Source organism: Eretmochelys imbricata, chromosome 21 (assembly GCF_965152235.1).
Source record: "Eretmochelys imbricata isolate rEreImb1 chromosome 21, rEreImb1.hap1, whole genome shotgun sequence".
NCBI classification, from domain to species: domain Eukaryota; kingdom Metazoa; phylum Chordata; order Testudines; family Cheloniidae; genus Eretmochelys; species Eretmochelys imbricata.
Genome location: NC_135592.1, coordinates 13110827 through 13125057, shown reverse-complemented (window position 1 = coordinate 13125057; position 14231 = coordinate 13110827). Strand labels below are relative to the sequence as shown.

At 50.7% G+C, this 14231-nt stretch overlaps 1 protein-coding gene across 1 annotated transcript; it reads right to left on the bottom strand.

Moving 5' to 3' along the window:
- Positions 1-2: 2 nt before the first annotated feature.
- On the bottom strand, positions 3-4110 carry LAMTOR5 (late endosomal/lysosomal adaptor, MAPK and MTOR activator 5). Its single transcript, XM_077839556.1, has 4 exons — positions 3978-4110; positions 2750-2811; positions 1800-1917; positions 3-374 (listed from the first exon to the last, which is right to left on the bottom strand). Exons 1-4 carry the CDS (start codon positions 4010-4012, stop codon positions 314-316), a joined length of 276 nt encoding a protein of 91 aa, XP_077695682.1. The 5' UTR covers positions 4013-4110; the 3' UTR covers positions 3-313.
- Positions 4111-14231: the final 10121 nt, after the last annotated feature.

Here is a 14231-nt window from a genome sequence, read left to right as displayed (position 1 = left end):
TGTGTGTTTTATAATGTATAATTTATTGAATTCAACAAGTAAGGCCACAGATTAGGGTATCTGATCATTACACAAGCAAGGTGAGTTAAACCACATTCCATGCTTGACAGTAAATTCTGGGCTGTGCTGGAAGTTAAAGACCCTGACTGAAGTACAGTACCAGTTTAAATAAGGAGGGAAGCTACCACATATTTAAGATTGGCCCAAATTTAGTTCTGCAAGCACTTTCTGTATTAGATCAGCAGAGGAAATAGATCAGTCCAACAACGAGTTGATCCAAGGGTGGAAAAGAATCAAGCTGATGGATGAAAGGTCAAGATGCCATTTTGTGCACTGCCACAGTGATGCTGTCATGCTTCTGGATCATGATGTTCCTGAAACAAACAGAAACCATTGTTTAAGACACTTATAGCTATTACAGTCCTGAAGAGTTCTCACACTGCAGCTTATCTGCAGGTCACTAGCAGAAGTTTAGTATCTGCTGCATGCTGTCAGAGAGGAAGCACTGACTAGATCAGCATTTCTCAAATGCTGCCACCAGGGGCTTTTCTTCAGCCACAGCCTTTCCCACAGGGCTGCTGGCAGGGGTTGGGTCCTGCCCCCCTCTGGAGCCAGCCAGTATGAGTTCCCCACCTTCCCAGGGGCAGCAGACTACATCCCCCTCAATGCCCTGGCCTCTGCTGCCTTCCTGGACCCCCACTGCCTCCCTATCCACAGCTTCATTTACCTTCCTCCCCCCCACCCCCCTTTGCCAGGGCTGAGTAAATCCATTGTGAAAAGCAATATTTGCATGTTTAATATCACTTTTCCCTGCCTCCTAGCTAACAAGGCTGCTGTTGTGAAAAGTGATTATAAACATACAAATATTACTTTTCACAGATGCAGACTTACTAACTAGCAAGTCTGAAAAGAAAATGCAGCCAAAAAAGCAAAAACAAAAACAAAAAAACCCCCAAGAACATGCAAAGCACATTTGTTTGTTTCTTTTCTGTTTAGGTCCAGTAAAGAACACAGACAACTGTACATGGTTTTTCATAGACTGAATAATAAAAATACCTACATACATAAATTACTATGATTTGGACATGTATACATGCATATTTATTTGTTTTTCCTAAAGTTAATTAGGAATTTTAGGAAAAGGTGTCATAGCGGCCACCAGCAAGAGTTCGTGGCCACACTGAGGCCACCAAAAAAATTGTTGCCAAGACCCCTGGACTAGATCCTGTGCACAGAGGACTAGGACTCCATTTTCCATCTCTGCCTACTCTGAAAAAGTTTGGGCTCAAATCTTCTCACCTAACTCCAACACCTCCACATACTCCAAAAGCTTGAAGTATGGGAGATTCCTAGGAATCAGGTCTCCCTTTTGTGAAAAGTTTTCAGGAGAATTAAAACAGGATCGTAAGGTCTATTTAGGTAGCCATTACGAACATGATGCACGAATGACTAATAGGTAGCATTGTATCCTTATATCTGGCAGCAGCCTCTCTGCTTTTTAAAGCATGCAGTAGGTATAGAAAGAAGGTTACATTCACCATTGCCTTAGGGCCCCAATTTTAATAAGTAATCCACATTCAAGCTCCAGAGAAAGGCAAGAATGGCCTTCCTAGAGTTGCTTCCATATGTGCCACTGGGGGTGAAGCTTTCTAGCCTTATATCTGTCATTGTGAGCAGAACCACCTTGAAGTGAAGGAGGCTGTTCTAAAGATCTAATATTCCCAGAAGATCCTAATGATAGGATACAGGGCAAACCAAAAAGAAAAGGGAATGATAGACATACAACTCCAGATGCTCACCCATTATCTGACTCCAGACACACAACAGGAACATCAGTAGGATCTGAAGTGAGTTTGGCTGCCTGCTGGGCTAGAACTGTGATCACACCTGCATGTTCATCTGAAAGGGTTCCACGACCTATATATGTAAGTTGAAAAGCCCTCATTACTTTGCAGTAATTACATAACCAGCCAGCCCAAGAATTTAGTTGAACTGTGTGCCCTAATTTAACCCATTTGTCAGGTTATCCCAATAACTGCTAAAGCATTCAAAGGAGTTTTCCCTGCCAGCGTACACCACCATGTTATCTGTACCCTTCCCAGATAAATATGGTCATCACAACTGTGATTTTGGTGGATTTACATAGTCATATTTGCAGCATACCCTAACATTCAGTTTCCAATGCTGCCTTATTTCAGGCAAACCCATTCTTGGGGTCCTCATTCCAAATGTTGAGCCACCTTTTAATTAAATGGCCAGTGATCAGATGATATCTGTTACCAAATCAGCAACAGCTGTGTCTTATACTTAGATTGTTGTGTGTGCTAGGACAAACTGGAACTTGGTCCATAGCACCAAGGAGCCCTAGCTACAGCAATACAAATAATTTCATTATTGAAACAAAGGCTAGTTGTTCCCCCTATACAGATTAGTTTTTTTTTTTTTTAAATGAGTTAGTTGGCAGCCACTGGTAAAGAGAGGCAGGCAGGCAGACCATGTACACTTTGATATTTCAAGTATTGGGACAGGAGAAAGCAAGAATAAAACACAGGATTTTAAAGGAGTAAGAAATGGAGAGTTTTTAAACAGAAATTGCAGGGATATGCCCAACGCTGGCAGACAGCAGATTTATTTTTCTAGGGTGTATTTTAAAGCATGTACAATATTTCAACATTAAAACGTTCCTGGTACAACACAAAAGTGGAAAGGGGCCCATTTTCTGAAGCAAATCAGCTGCTTTGTTACTTACAGCCAAGGTTCAGGCCCTGTGAATCTGTGCACAGGACTCCAACGATTGAGGGATTCTTCATTCTAATAAAGACAAAACCTGAGATCAGCAATTTTTAAGTATTAGAGGGGAAAGAAACAAAGAAGAAGTCAAGACCGCAGTGTGAGCCTCACATAAATCTGAAACAGTTCAAGAAGTGCCATCTTTTCAGCCCAATAACAGGATGACAGCTCCCTTTGAAACGGTGTCAAAACAGTTCAGGGTGGAGGGAAAGCAGGAACTTTCATAACTGCAAAATGCATTTCATTATTTAGAAATGCTGGTTAATTTGATGACAGCTCAGTCAGGCAATGGGGTAAGCCTCACTGAGAATCCCCTGTTCAGAATGGGGGTTTGCTTCCATTGGAGCAAGAGAGCAGAAAAGCTCAAGGATTTTTGTCAACAGGAAACCCTGCTCCATGGAAGCAGGAGAGAGAAAAAAGAGAGATAAGGAAGAAGAGAGGGTTCTCAATTACCGGGGAGAAAAGAGCAACACTTGCCAGTCCCTTGAAAAATTCCTAGCCTCTGTGCCCCATAAAATCATCACCCCCACTTCCTACCAACCAGAAATCATTCTCACCCCACCACTCCCTCTTCATATCTACCCAGGTATGCCCATTGCAGATCCTTCCTATGCCAGTGCCCACTTACCCAACACATGCCCCCAATCCAAGTAACCCCAATGCTCCGCCCTCCCCACCCCAGCATCCACCCCACCCCGGTGTCCCCAAACCACCCCCTGCCAACCCCCCCTCCCAGTACCAATCAGGTGTCCCCAGCCCTCCTCCAACAGTCCTCCTTCCCCTCGCCAGTGCCCCCGGCATCCCCAGGGCTCCCCCTACCAATGCCCCCCACCCCAGCGTTCCTCCTCCCCCCGCCAATACACCCCCCGCCCCCAGTGCTCCCCACGTTCCCCCTCCCTCCAGCCAGCGCCCCCCCGCCCCAGCGCTTCTCCTCCCCCCAGTGAACCCCCCGCCCCCAGTGCTCCCCACGTTCCCCCTCCCTCCAGCCAGCGCCCCCCCGCCCCAGCGCTTCTCCTCCCCCCAGTGAACCCCCCGCCCCCAGTGCTCCCCACGTTCCCCCTTCCTCCAGCCAGCGCCCCCCGCCCCAGCGCTTCTCCTCCCCCCGCCAATGCCCCCCCCGCCCCCAGTGCTCCCCAGTTCCCCCTCCCTCCAGCCAGCGCCCCCCCGCCCCAGTCCCTGGCACGTACGTGTCCTCCAGGTGCTGCTCCAGCGTCCCCTCCATGCTGCTCGGCTGCGCTGTCCCGGGGGGAGCGGGGTGTCTCGGTCTCTCCCTTTTCCGCCCGCCCTTCCTGCGCGGCCCCACCCACGTGACCGACGTGAGTCGCGCTCCCCGACGGCGGCTCAGGAGGGTCAAATTTTCCAAGGCGCGCGGCGGTTCTCAGCGCCCCCTGGCGGGGCGCCCCGCCCACCCTCCGCTGGGCCCCGGGCTGCTCGAGCCCGCCTCGGGGCAGGGCTTCCTGCTGCGGCAGGCCAGCGGGGTGTGGCGCCCTGACCCCCGACTTTTCCACCCTCCTGTGCTCCTTTCACAGAATCCGAGACGATCGGGGTGGAGGGGGCCTCAGGAGGTCACCTAGTCCCACCCCCTGCTCAAAGCAGGACCAGTCCCCAATCTTTGCCCCAGATCCCTAAATGGCCCCCTCGGGGATTGAACTCGCAACCCTGCCAATGCTCAAACCCCTGAGCTGTCCCTCCCATAACCCCAAGATCCACCTCCCTTAGAAACACCTCGCGTACAAAATCAGACCGCAAAATATAAAAGTCTCACAGCCACCAGTACTGAACAACGACGTTTTTTTCTCATTTTTAACCCTACATCGACCGTACTTACATTTCCGTGTGACACCTGAGCCTGTTTTTTCACTTGTGAGCCTCGTTTGAAGCCCGAGTCCCACCACCCGAGCGTGTAACTTAGCTTCGCCGTGCCCCCGGCGGCATGGGGCCTCAGGCAATTGCCCTGCTTGCTGCCCCCTGCTGCCAGCCCTGCACTTGCAACCCCCCTAAACCTGTCCCATGACACCCGCCCCCAGGGGCTGCCACCCCCTCGGTTGAGAAACACTGATCTAGATGAGTTGAGTTCCTTCTGGAAGATCTCTGAGTGCCCCCAGGTGAGCCACTGCCCTAAGGTATCAGCTGTTGGTTACAGCGAGAGACAGGGCTTGATGAGTAGTCTGATTTGGAATGAAAAATCCCACGGCAGATGCCCAATCTAGGCCCGGCCCTGTTCCATTGCCTGCTCCTCCTCTAGGTCCCTGAGCTCATGTGTAAGAGCTCTGTCACCAGTCCATGGCAGGTGTTTAATACTTTAACACACTTGTTTTCAGTAAGCGCTAGAATAGAGGAGCCCATCTACTGAGGTGTGACGCTCTTCACTCCCCCCGCAGGGCATTACACTTGCATCCAAATGGAGACCGCACTGACTAAATCCGGTATGCAGAGGCCTTTCCAAACAAAATACCTGACCAGCAGCCGGCACAAGCATACGCATACTCGAGCTAAGCGCTGTGTAGAGACTGGGATCCAGGTCGCATGGGAGTTCATGGCTACTGCGGGCTGAAACCACAGCTACTCCAATCCAAGCCTCCCCAGCTGCCGGGAATGGAGGGCGGGGGGGGAGTTCATAACTACGACGCTTCCAGCTTGTCCCAACAGGAGGCGCTGAGGTGACAACTACCCTGCACCAAGCCGGTGTCTGTTACTTTGCACCTTGTGTTGTCATTTATACTGCTGGAAGTCAGGGGTAAAAGGCTCCCAGATCAGCATGGTCTTGTTTTCTGCCCACTGGTGTAAGCGATGACCCACGGTGCAGGACAGGGGTGGCCAGCCTGTCGCTCCGAAGCCACATGCAGCTCTTCAGCAGTTACTATGCGGCTCCTTGTCTAGGCACCGACTCCGGGGCTGGAGTTACAGGTGCCAACTTTCCCATGTGCCAGGGGGAGGGCCTCAGTGGTCAACCCCTGGCTCTGCCACGGGCCCTGCCTCCACTCCACCCCTTCCCACCCCCTCCCCTGAGCCTGCCGTGCCCTCACTCCTCCCCCCCCAGAGCCTCCTGCACGCCACGAAACAGCTGATCGGGAGGTGCGGGGAGGGAGGGGGCGGGGCTGCCAGTGCGTGGGAGGCGCTGGGAGGGGGTGGGGGAGCTAATGGGGGGCTGCTGACGTATTCCTGTGGCTCTTTAGCAATGTACATTGGTAAATTCTGGCTCCTCAGGCTCAGGTTGGCCACCCCTGGAGCAGGACAATGGTGAGTCAGACCCAGAATCTATAGGGCTGGGATTTTTTCCTCCCTATTAAGCTGGACTCTGAAGCTGGTTTATTGCCCTATTGACGCAGGGCGGACGTGACGAATGGAAAGGAAGACGCCTTGCGTAAGAGACATTGGCGTAAATGCCTCCTTGGCTGCAGGGTGACGCGTTTAGGGCAGCGTGACGCTGGCTGGGTGGGAGTGCAGATTGGATCAAATCGCCATGAGTCGCCCCGTCCCCACAGCAAATGGCATTAGGAGCTGGAAATGAATGGAAAATTCATTACAGAGGTCGCTGTTGGAAATTACAGATGGAAATTTATTCAAGACCATTCAGCTGGTGCTGAAGCCTCTCATCTATTATAGGATTTCAGTTTCTGGGAGATGCAGATGAGACCCAAGAACCTCCATTGTGACTCCCTTATTCCACAGGCATAGTCTGACTTCCATATCTGGGGGGTGGGGGGGGGCGAGGGAGCTTCTGCCAGGCCAATGGGGCCCTGCGTGAGGCAGGCAAATTCTGCCCCTGCCTGAAACTTGCAGGTTAGAATCATTGATCAGGGCTTGCCCCACGTCCATATCTAAGCTGAGGGCCCAAGCCTGCAAGCTGTGGCAGATGCAGGCTCAGGGGTCTGCTCCATGGAAGAGTGATCGAGATCAGAGGCAAAGTGAAATGCGTTTGACCCACCTTTGGGTACCACTGGTTTAAATGGCATGCCACTAACTGGCAAGGTGCTTCAGAAGCCAGAAGCTCAACGTCAAAAACTAGACCATTAAGGGATGGTCAGATCTAGGGCTTAGTCAAATCCTTCCACACTAGGGCAGCACCTTCTCATTTGGGCCATTGATTTTATTTAAAGGGATACTACCCAATTCCTGTACACTACATTCCCCCCAACTCAGACTGGAATAGAAATGATATTCCAGCCTTCCCTTTCTGGCCAGCCCCAGTTGGTTGGTCCCAGCTTTCCTGTGTAATGATCTGAATTGAGTGTTGGGGGCTGCATATTAAATCAAATGGCACGTTAATTCTGGCACTTCAGCACTCTCGCCCTGATGAGAAAGTCGGAGGCAGCGAGAATAATGCCTCTCTTGATAGTTCCAATTGCCAGCGGCAAAATATCCCATCTGTCAGAGTGGCGCTGGCCCTCGCTGGCAGGCAGTGTCAATTACTTGGGGGAGATAAAAATTTATCACTCTGTGGACATGGAGATATGAAACAGAGCCAGACCTCCTCCATCATCCCAGGGAGCAGCGCATCCAGCCGCCCTGGGGCAATTCCCTCGCCCTCCTAAATCCTGCACTGCTCACCCTACATTTGCAATTCACCCCAGGCACTCGTACTCCATGAACATCACGTACACATGCCTAACGCTGTACACTTTCCTCTACCAGCCTACCCAGAATCCTGAAGAAAGCCCCGCAGTGCAATTGTGTTCATTCCCCCAGGAAAGCATCATCTCTCTGCCGAGCAGCAGCAGATGTTGGGGGCCTAGCAGGGTAGCTTCCCATTGGCAGAGATCTCAGGGATAAGTCTGGGTATATTCGTAAAGTAACTTGTTTATTTACGCCGAAGATAGCAGTCCTGGAACAGAGGTGGGCACACAGGCAATCCCTTATTTCTGAAATCTCAGCCCAGCCACCGCTGCCCAGTTAGCAGCAAGCAACTCTGCCCTATAAATTGATGCTCGTTGGCGAGTTTAAGGCAGAGAAGACCCTTGCTAGCTGTTCTAAGACTACCCTGAACACAATATTGAAAATTCCAGGACCAAACACTGCTCGCATGCTAAGGAAAAGAACATGTACAGTTCTTTGTAACGGGACACTCTGGTGATTATCACCATAACAACAGTTGTTGTGACTGTCTGGTCAGAGGGAAGTACAGACAGAGAAGGAGATCCTGCAGGAAAGTTGGGGGCTAAAGCTTATGGTCCATTGTTGTCGGCATTATCCAGGAAGAGGGGAAGTCTGACCTTGTGCATGTGTGTAGACTTTATTTGGAGCAGGGTTAGGGTGACCAGACAGCAAATGTGAAAAACTGGGGCAGGTGTGGGGGGTAATAGGAGGCTATGTAAGAAAAAGATCCAAAAATCGGGACTGTCCCTATAAAATCAGAACATCTGGTCACCCTAAGCAGGGTGGGAAAGTCTTCTGCTCACACTACAGAGGCATCAGTTCACTGTCAGGTACTTTCTTTCATGTAAGTAAATAGCGCTGGGGTTGGCATCCCAAAGCCTCCACCTGAGAAGACCAGATCTAAGCAGTGGTGGCTTACAGCCATCAGAAGACCTTCCGAAGCGTTCTCTTGCCCTGAAGGCTAATGACGGTCTGAATTAATGCTCCCTCGACATCTATGCAAATGGGTGCACAGCCTCTGCCCAGCCATTTGCAGCTGATGTCTTCGATTGACGGTAACATTGGCAGAAAGATATTTTGCAATGATGGGTGTTTGTGAGGGGGAGGGAGGAATTCTGCACTTGATGCTTCCTGGGGGAAGAACTGGGCATTAGTCAGGTTGGGACTGAACTGGGGCCCCCGGCCATATTGGTCACTCGTTTACACAAAGGGCAGCACAAGCTCAGAGAGGTTGTCCTGAGATAGCCGGTAAGCGGTAGGGGACTCCTGGCTGTAACCATGACGAAATAGCAGCAAATCCTCCCGTGCTAACACACAATCTGTTTGAGCATCTCTTTCGATACCCTTTAATATTTGCACATCAAGGTTGCTAAAGCCAAATTCAGTGAGGAGATGGTAAGCCCGAGACGTGACCCCTTGTGGCCATTTGAGCTACTCAGCTGCTACTGTGAACCGCCTAGGATTGGAGATCCCACAGCATTATTTGTACGCAGCTGGGCCACTCTTCAGCTGGCATCAATGGCACAGCTCCGACTTCAGAGCTATGCCCATTAGTACCAGCTGAGCTGCATCCTCTTCTTCCTGCGATTTAAATGGGGGGGCGTCAACTCTTACACCATGTTGTTATGTGCGGGTATGCAGCTGCCAAATTCCACCCCAGAGGTGGCTGCATTTCAGGGTTTAAAGCAATTCCTGACTGTATCTATGACGTCTGAAGGCACGCTGTAATCTAAGATGCCATTATAGGTATTATAATGACCAATACACACACCCTGGAGCCCATGAGATATGAGCTTTGTTAGTAAGGAGATGAACTTTCACTTACTGTAGGTGTGAAAATGCCTTCTGGAGCTGATAGGGTGACAAGATGTCCCGATTTTATAAGGATGGTCCCGATTTTGGGGTCTTTTTCTTATATAGGCTTCTATTATCCCCCATCCCCAGTCCCAATTTTTCACATTTGTTGTCTGGTCACCCTAGGAGCCGATCCAAGGTCAAATTCAGCAGTCAGTCAAGAGGGACCCTCTGGAGGTAGAGTTGACCAGCCCCTTTCATTGTATGTTACACCCATAAAACTCTCTAGACTCACTGGGACTCAGACCCCTTATCCAGCTGTCATTACACCTCACAACTCTTCTAGACACCCCAGCTCTGAGTATGGCTCCCATGCCTGAAAACAGGATATATAGGAAGATACACATGTTGGCCAATGACATCAGCTCTTTAATTTGGGGAAACAAGTCCTGAGTCATTGTCTGGCCTGTGGTAGCTCCCAGAAGGGAGAGCCTGGAGCTGGGCGGCTGGAGATGGTGAGAGCAGGGGTTGGTAGCTGTTCTCTTGGGGTATTTTGCATGCCTGTATTTTCTGGTTCATTGGCAACCAACCATTCACAGCAAGTGGGACTCTGCCTTTTAAGCTCACCAGAGGCTGGGCTTCATGGGGACAAATTCCAAGCTCCTCAGCCAGGCAAAACTCACATTAAAATCAAAAGGAGTTTGTTGGTGAGAGGACTGGGTAGAACCAGAGCACTGGGCTTTTACTTGCTATCCGGTTCCTCTATTCTCGGAGTGAGAGTTGTGTTCACATTCTTGGCATTAAGTTGAGTTCATTTAAGGTGGGTATTGGAGTTTGCCAAGGGTGTGTCTTGTCCCCACTCCTGTTTGTGATTTTCATGGCCGGGATATCAAGGTGAAGCCGAGCTGTGGAGTGCATCTGGTACGGGGACTCGGAGGTGGCATCTCTGCTGTTTGCAGATGTTGTCCTTCTTGCTTCTTCAGACTGCGATCTCCGACGCACACTCGAACGTTTCGCTGCCAAGTGCGAAGCGTCAGGGATGAGTCAGCACCTCCACATCAGAGGTTATGGTCCTCTCCCGGAAGAAAGTGGACTGCTCGCTCCAGGTGAGGGGGGAGCAGCTGCTCTTAATGGAAGAGTTCAAGAATCTAGGGGTCTTGTTCAGGAGCAATGGCAAGCGAGAGCATGAGATCGACCGGCGGATGGGTGTGGCGGTGAGGCGGGTGCTGTACCGATCCGTGGTGGTGAGGCGGGAGCTTAGTTCATGGACAAAGCTCTCGGTTTACATGTCGATCTACGTCCCCATCCTCACCGATGGTCATGAACTTTGGGTAACGACCTAAAGGATGAGATTGAAGTCTTTAAACCATGATTTGAGGACTTCAATAGCTCAGACATAGGTGAGAGGTTTATCGCAGGAGTGGGTGGGTGAGATTCTGTGGCCTGCATCATGCAGGAGGTCAGACTAGATGATCATAATGGTCCCTTCTGACCTTAATATCTATGAATCGCGGGTACAAACTAAGGAAAAGAGGTTTCTCCGCAGGGTGGCTGGCTTACTCTCTGAGACAGGGGGAGGAGCTTGGCTATTCGGAAGGGCCACACAGTAGAGCCACTATTCCTCCGGATCGAGAGGAGGTGGTTTGGGCACCTGATAAGGGTGCTCACTGGGAGGCTTCCTTTGGAACTCTACCGGGCATGTCCCACTGGGCGGATGCCGTGAGGCCAACCCAGGACACTCTGCAGGGGTTATATCTCCTGGCTGGCCTGGGAACGCTGGGCAATCCCCCAGGAGGAGCTGGAACCTGTTGCAGAGGAAAGGGAGGTCTAGTCCTCCCTACTCTCAATGCTGCCACCCAGACCCTCACCAGGGAAAGCGGCGTAAAGGAAAAAGACGACAAAGATGACGGAGGGAGGGTGAAAGCAAAACAAACAGCAAGGAGGAGAGGAAAAGAGAACGGTTAGCGTTACCTCTAACGCTCCATAGAGAAAGTATGCGCAGGCTGCAGAGGGCTGGAAAGAAACGGGGGGGCCTGACTCCCCTCTGGCTCATCCCAGTGTAAATCAGGCCTAAAGTCAACTGAGTGACACCAACAGCAAACAAAAACCTGGGTGCTCCGGTTCTACCCGGCCTTCACACACGCAAACGCCTTCTGATTTTAATGTGAGTTGTGCCTGGCTGAGGAGCTCGGAATTTGTCAAGGTTCTGCAGCCCAGATGGCCTGGCTCCCTAGCAGTCAGAGATGAGCAATTGCATAGGGGCATTTTCAGGAAAGCCTCGTTGCTCAGGCTTAGAGTTAGCTCCAATCCAGATGCTTAGAAATTGTGGGGAACACATGACCAGTGAGAGTTTGCCCCCCCATCTCCATTTTCAATGGCTCCCGTGCCCAAGCCCCTCTGGCTTTATAACATTCACCTTCTGGTTTTCAGATCACCCAAGGCACAACGCCAGACAGAAGGGAAACAGAGCAAACTTCACTGGCACAGATGCAGCCCCAGAAAGAGATGATCTGTCGCAGCACAAAAGAGGCCCTGACTGCCGCAAGCCTAAACAATGCACAGCCCACGAGTAGACCAAAGGATAGAGAGTCACTCCAGCAACGGTGCCTATTGATTTGGAAATGTCAGAATCAGAATGTTCACAAGGCCAGGATTAAGGGGAGACTTTTAATTTACCCTCCTCCCCCAGGGGAAATCAGGGCGAGTGGCTGCTTCTGAAGTCACACAACAAGCAGGCCCCTCAGCAATTCAGTTTGCTGCCAAATTCATCAGGGTTCATGCTTGCGGATGATCCATATTCCTCCCTCCCTCCCTCTCTCTGGACATAGCTGTTTCAGACAGGCCGGCGATGACTACGTGCTGTGTCCCAGATGAAGATGTTAAATGGGAAGGTTGGTTTTCCACCCTTAGAAGTGTCCCTTTAAGGCCTGATCTTCACTTAAAAGTTTGCTGGCCTAGGCTACCTACATTGGGTAGGTGTGAGGAAAAATACCATCCACCTAACCAACAGAGCAATGCCAGCAAAAGCCCTAGGGTGGACACAGTATCAGGGCGTGAATCTACACTTTCAAGCCGTTGTAATGGAAGCTGCATGCTGGTCCTTTCAGTGCCCTGTAGCAGCGTCCTCGGGGGACATTACAACGCAGAAAGCTCGTGTCCTGTAAATTCACACCCTGGCTTGCAGCCCTGTTACTTGCTCTGCAGACGAGCATAGTTACTCCGGCATCGCTGTGCCGGCAAACCCTTCCTTGTACGCACCAGACCTGAGGCCATGTCTACACTGGGCTAAAAAGGTGGGCTTTATAAAAAAGGTGTTCGCTACAATGCTTTAATTCAGACTTGTTTTATGATATACGCTTCCATCCGCGTAGCTACTGTTGTCCAAGGGAAACGTTCCTTCACTGACTGAAAACCCCCTTTCTATCGGTGTAGGCTGCATTACGGGGTTATGCCGGCAGCTACGGTGACCTTCCACCCCAATCACCGGCCTTCTCCACTGTGTCCCAGTGAGGGTGAGAATTCACACCAAGGGAGGGTGAGGAAGTGTTAGCACTCTCTGCCACCTTCCCAGGCAGGAGGGTGGGGGGTTCCCCCCCCCGGAGTGGCAGGAGAGCTCCAGGTTGCACTCTGGGCTCCAGAGATGCCACAAAGGCTGCTGAGGGGATGCTCCGGATCAGCACATTGTTGGGCATGCCCCATTCGCAGTCAGCACCACCTAAGGATGGGCCTGGGATGAGCCGCCCCTCACACCCTCAGCCCAGGCATGAGGGAGGTTTTATTTGCTTTATACCCCAATTCCCTGGCTGCCAGTTTCATGTGCTAAATAGTATGGGGCAAACTGAACCGGAGGAGCCCATCAGTCAATTCAGCACAGGGAGAAAGAACTAATGGCTGGATCCTGAAGCCAGAAAAAATCCATCCGGAAATACGGCACAAATTTTTAACAGTCAGGGTGATTTACCCATTGGCACAAACTACCAAGGGAAGCAGTGGATTCTCCATCTTTTGAAGGCTTCAGATCAAGGCTGGATGTCTTTCTGGAAGAGATGTTTTAGCCCAATACAAGTGATTGGGCTCAATGCTGGGGGCTCGGGGAATTGAAGGATCTGTGTTATGCAGGAGGTCCGATTAGGAAACTGAATGGCCTCTTCTGGCAAATCGTTCCCCCTGAAGATGGGGTGGCAAAGAGGAGGTTGCATCAACCCCAGATCATCATATTCCAGCGGCAAATTTTTGCTCGCCTGTTTCTATGTGGCTAAGCCTCATGACTAAATATTTCTGGCGGAAACAAAGAAGATGCTGTACCCTCAGGCAACAAAGACATACCTTTCGATTAGATCCCACGGCAGCTGAGGTGCACCAGACAGAAAAGAACCCTGGCAGTGCACTGATCAGAAACAACACCACAAACACAAAAACAATCACCTTCCGTTCCACAAGAAGAGAAGCCAGAGGGACCAGATGGCTCAGGGGATAGTGATTGGAATTGCAGCTTCTGGCTTATCTATTCATGGCCACCTCCAGCTGGTAGAGCACCAAAAATCTTAGCACAGCTGTTGGGGGACATTAAAGATCCCAGAGCCTTTTATGTGTGAGGAGGAGTCCCCATGTTTGTACAGCATCGAGCACAATAGGACCTCAGTCCTGATTGGTGTTTTTGGCTGATTGCACTCTAAACACCAACAACCCCCCATCCTTGCCAAATTATAACTGAAATGATTATATCCTGCTGCCCTAAAACCCCTTTGCAATTTCAATAGGAAACAGTATTTTTCTCCACTTCCTGTCCTAAACTGTTGTGCCGTGTTGCTTTCATCCATCCTTTGTCTCGTTTGTCTATTTCCACTATAAACTCTTTGCGGGCAGGGCCCTGTCTCTCACTGTGTGTTTGTACGCCTGGCACAATGGGCACCGATCACAGCTGAGGCCTTTAGCCCTGTATATACAAACAACACACAAACCTTTTCTTTTCTCCTGGGAATGGCTTTATGAAGCCAGTCAGACAAGCATCTTACAGAGGAGAACCACGTGATTCCATCAGCAGTGGCCGG

What these genes read in the sequence shown, in the direction of transcription:
- LAMTOR5 (XM_077839556.1), bottom strand. Translation starts at nt 4,012, where the DNA reads ATGGAGGGGACGCTGGAGCAGCACCTGGAGGACAC. An exon ending in GAGCAGCACCTGGAGGACAC is followed by an intron (nt 2,812 to 3,977) that starts GTACGTGCCAGG and finishes TGTCTTTATTAG; the next exon opens with AATGAAGAATCCCTCAATCG. An exon ending in TGTCTGGAGTCAGATAATGG is followed by an intron (nt 375 to 1,799) that starts GTGAGCATCTGG and finishes TGTTTGTTTCAG; the next exon opens with GAACATCATGATCCAGAAGC.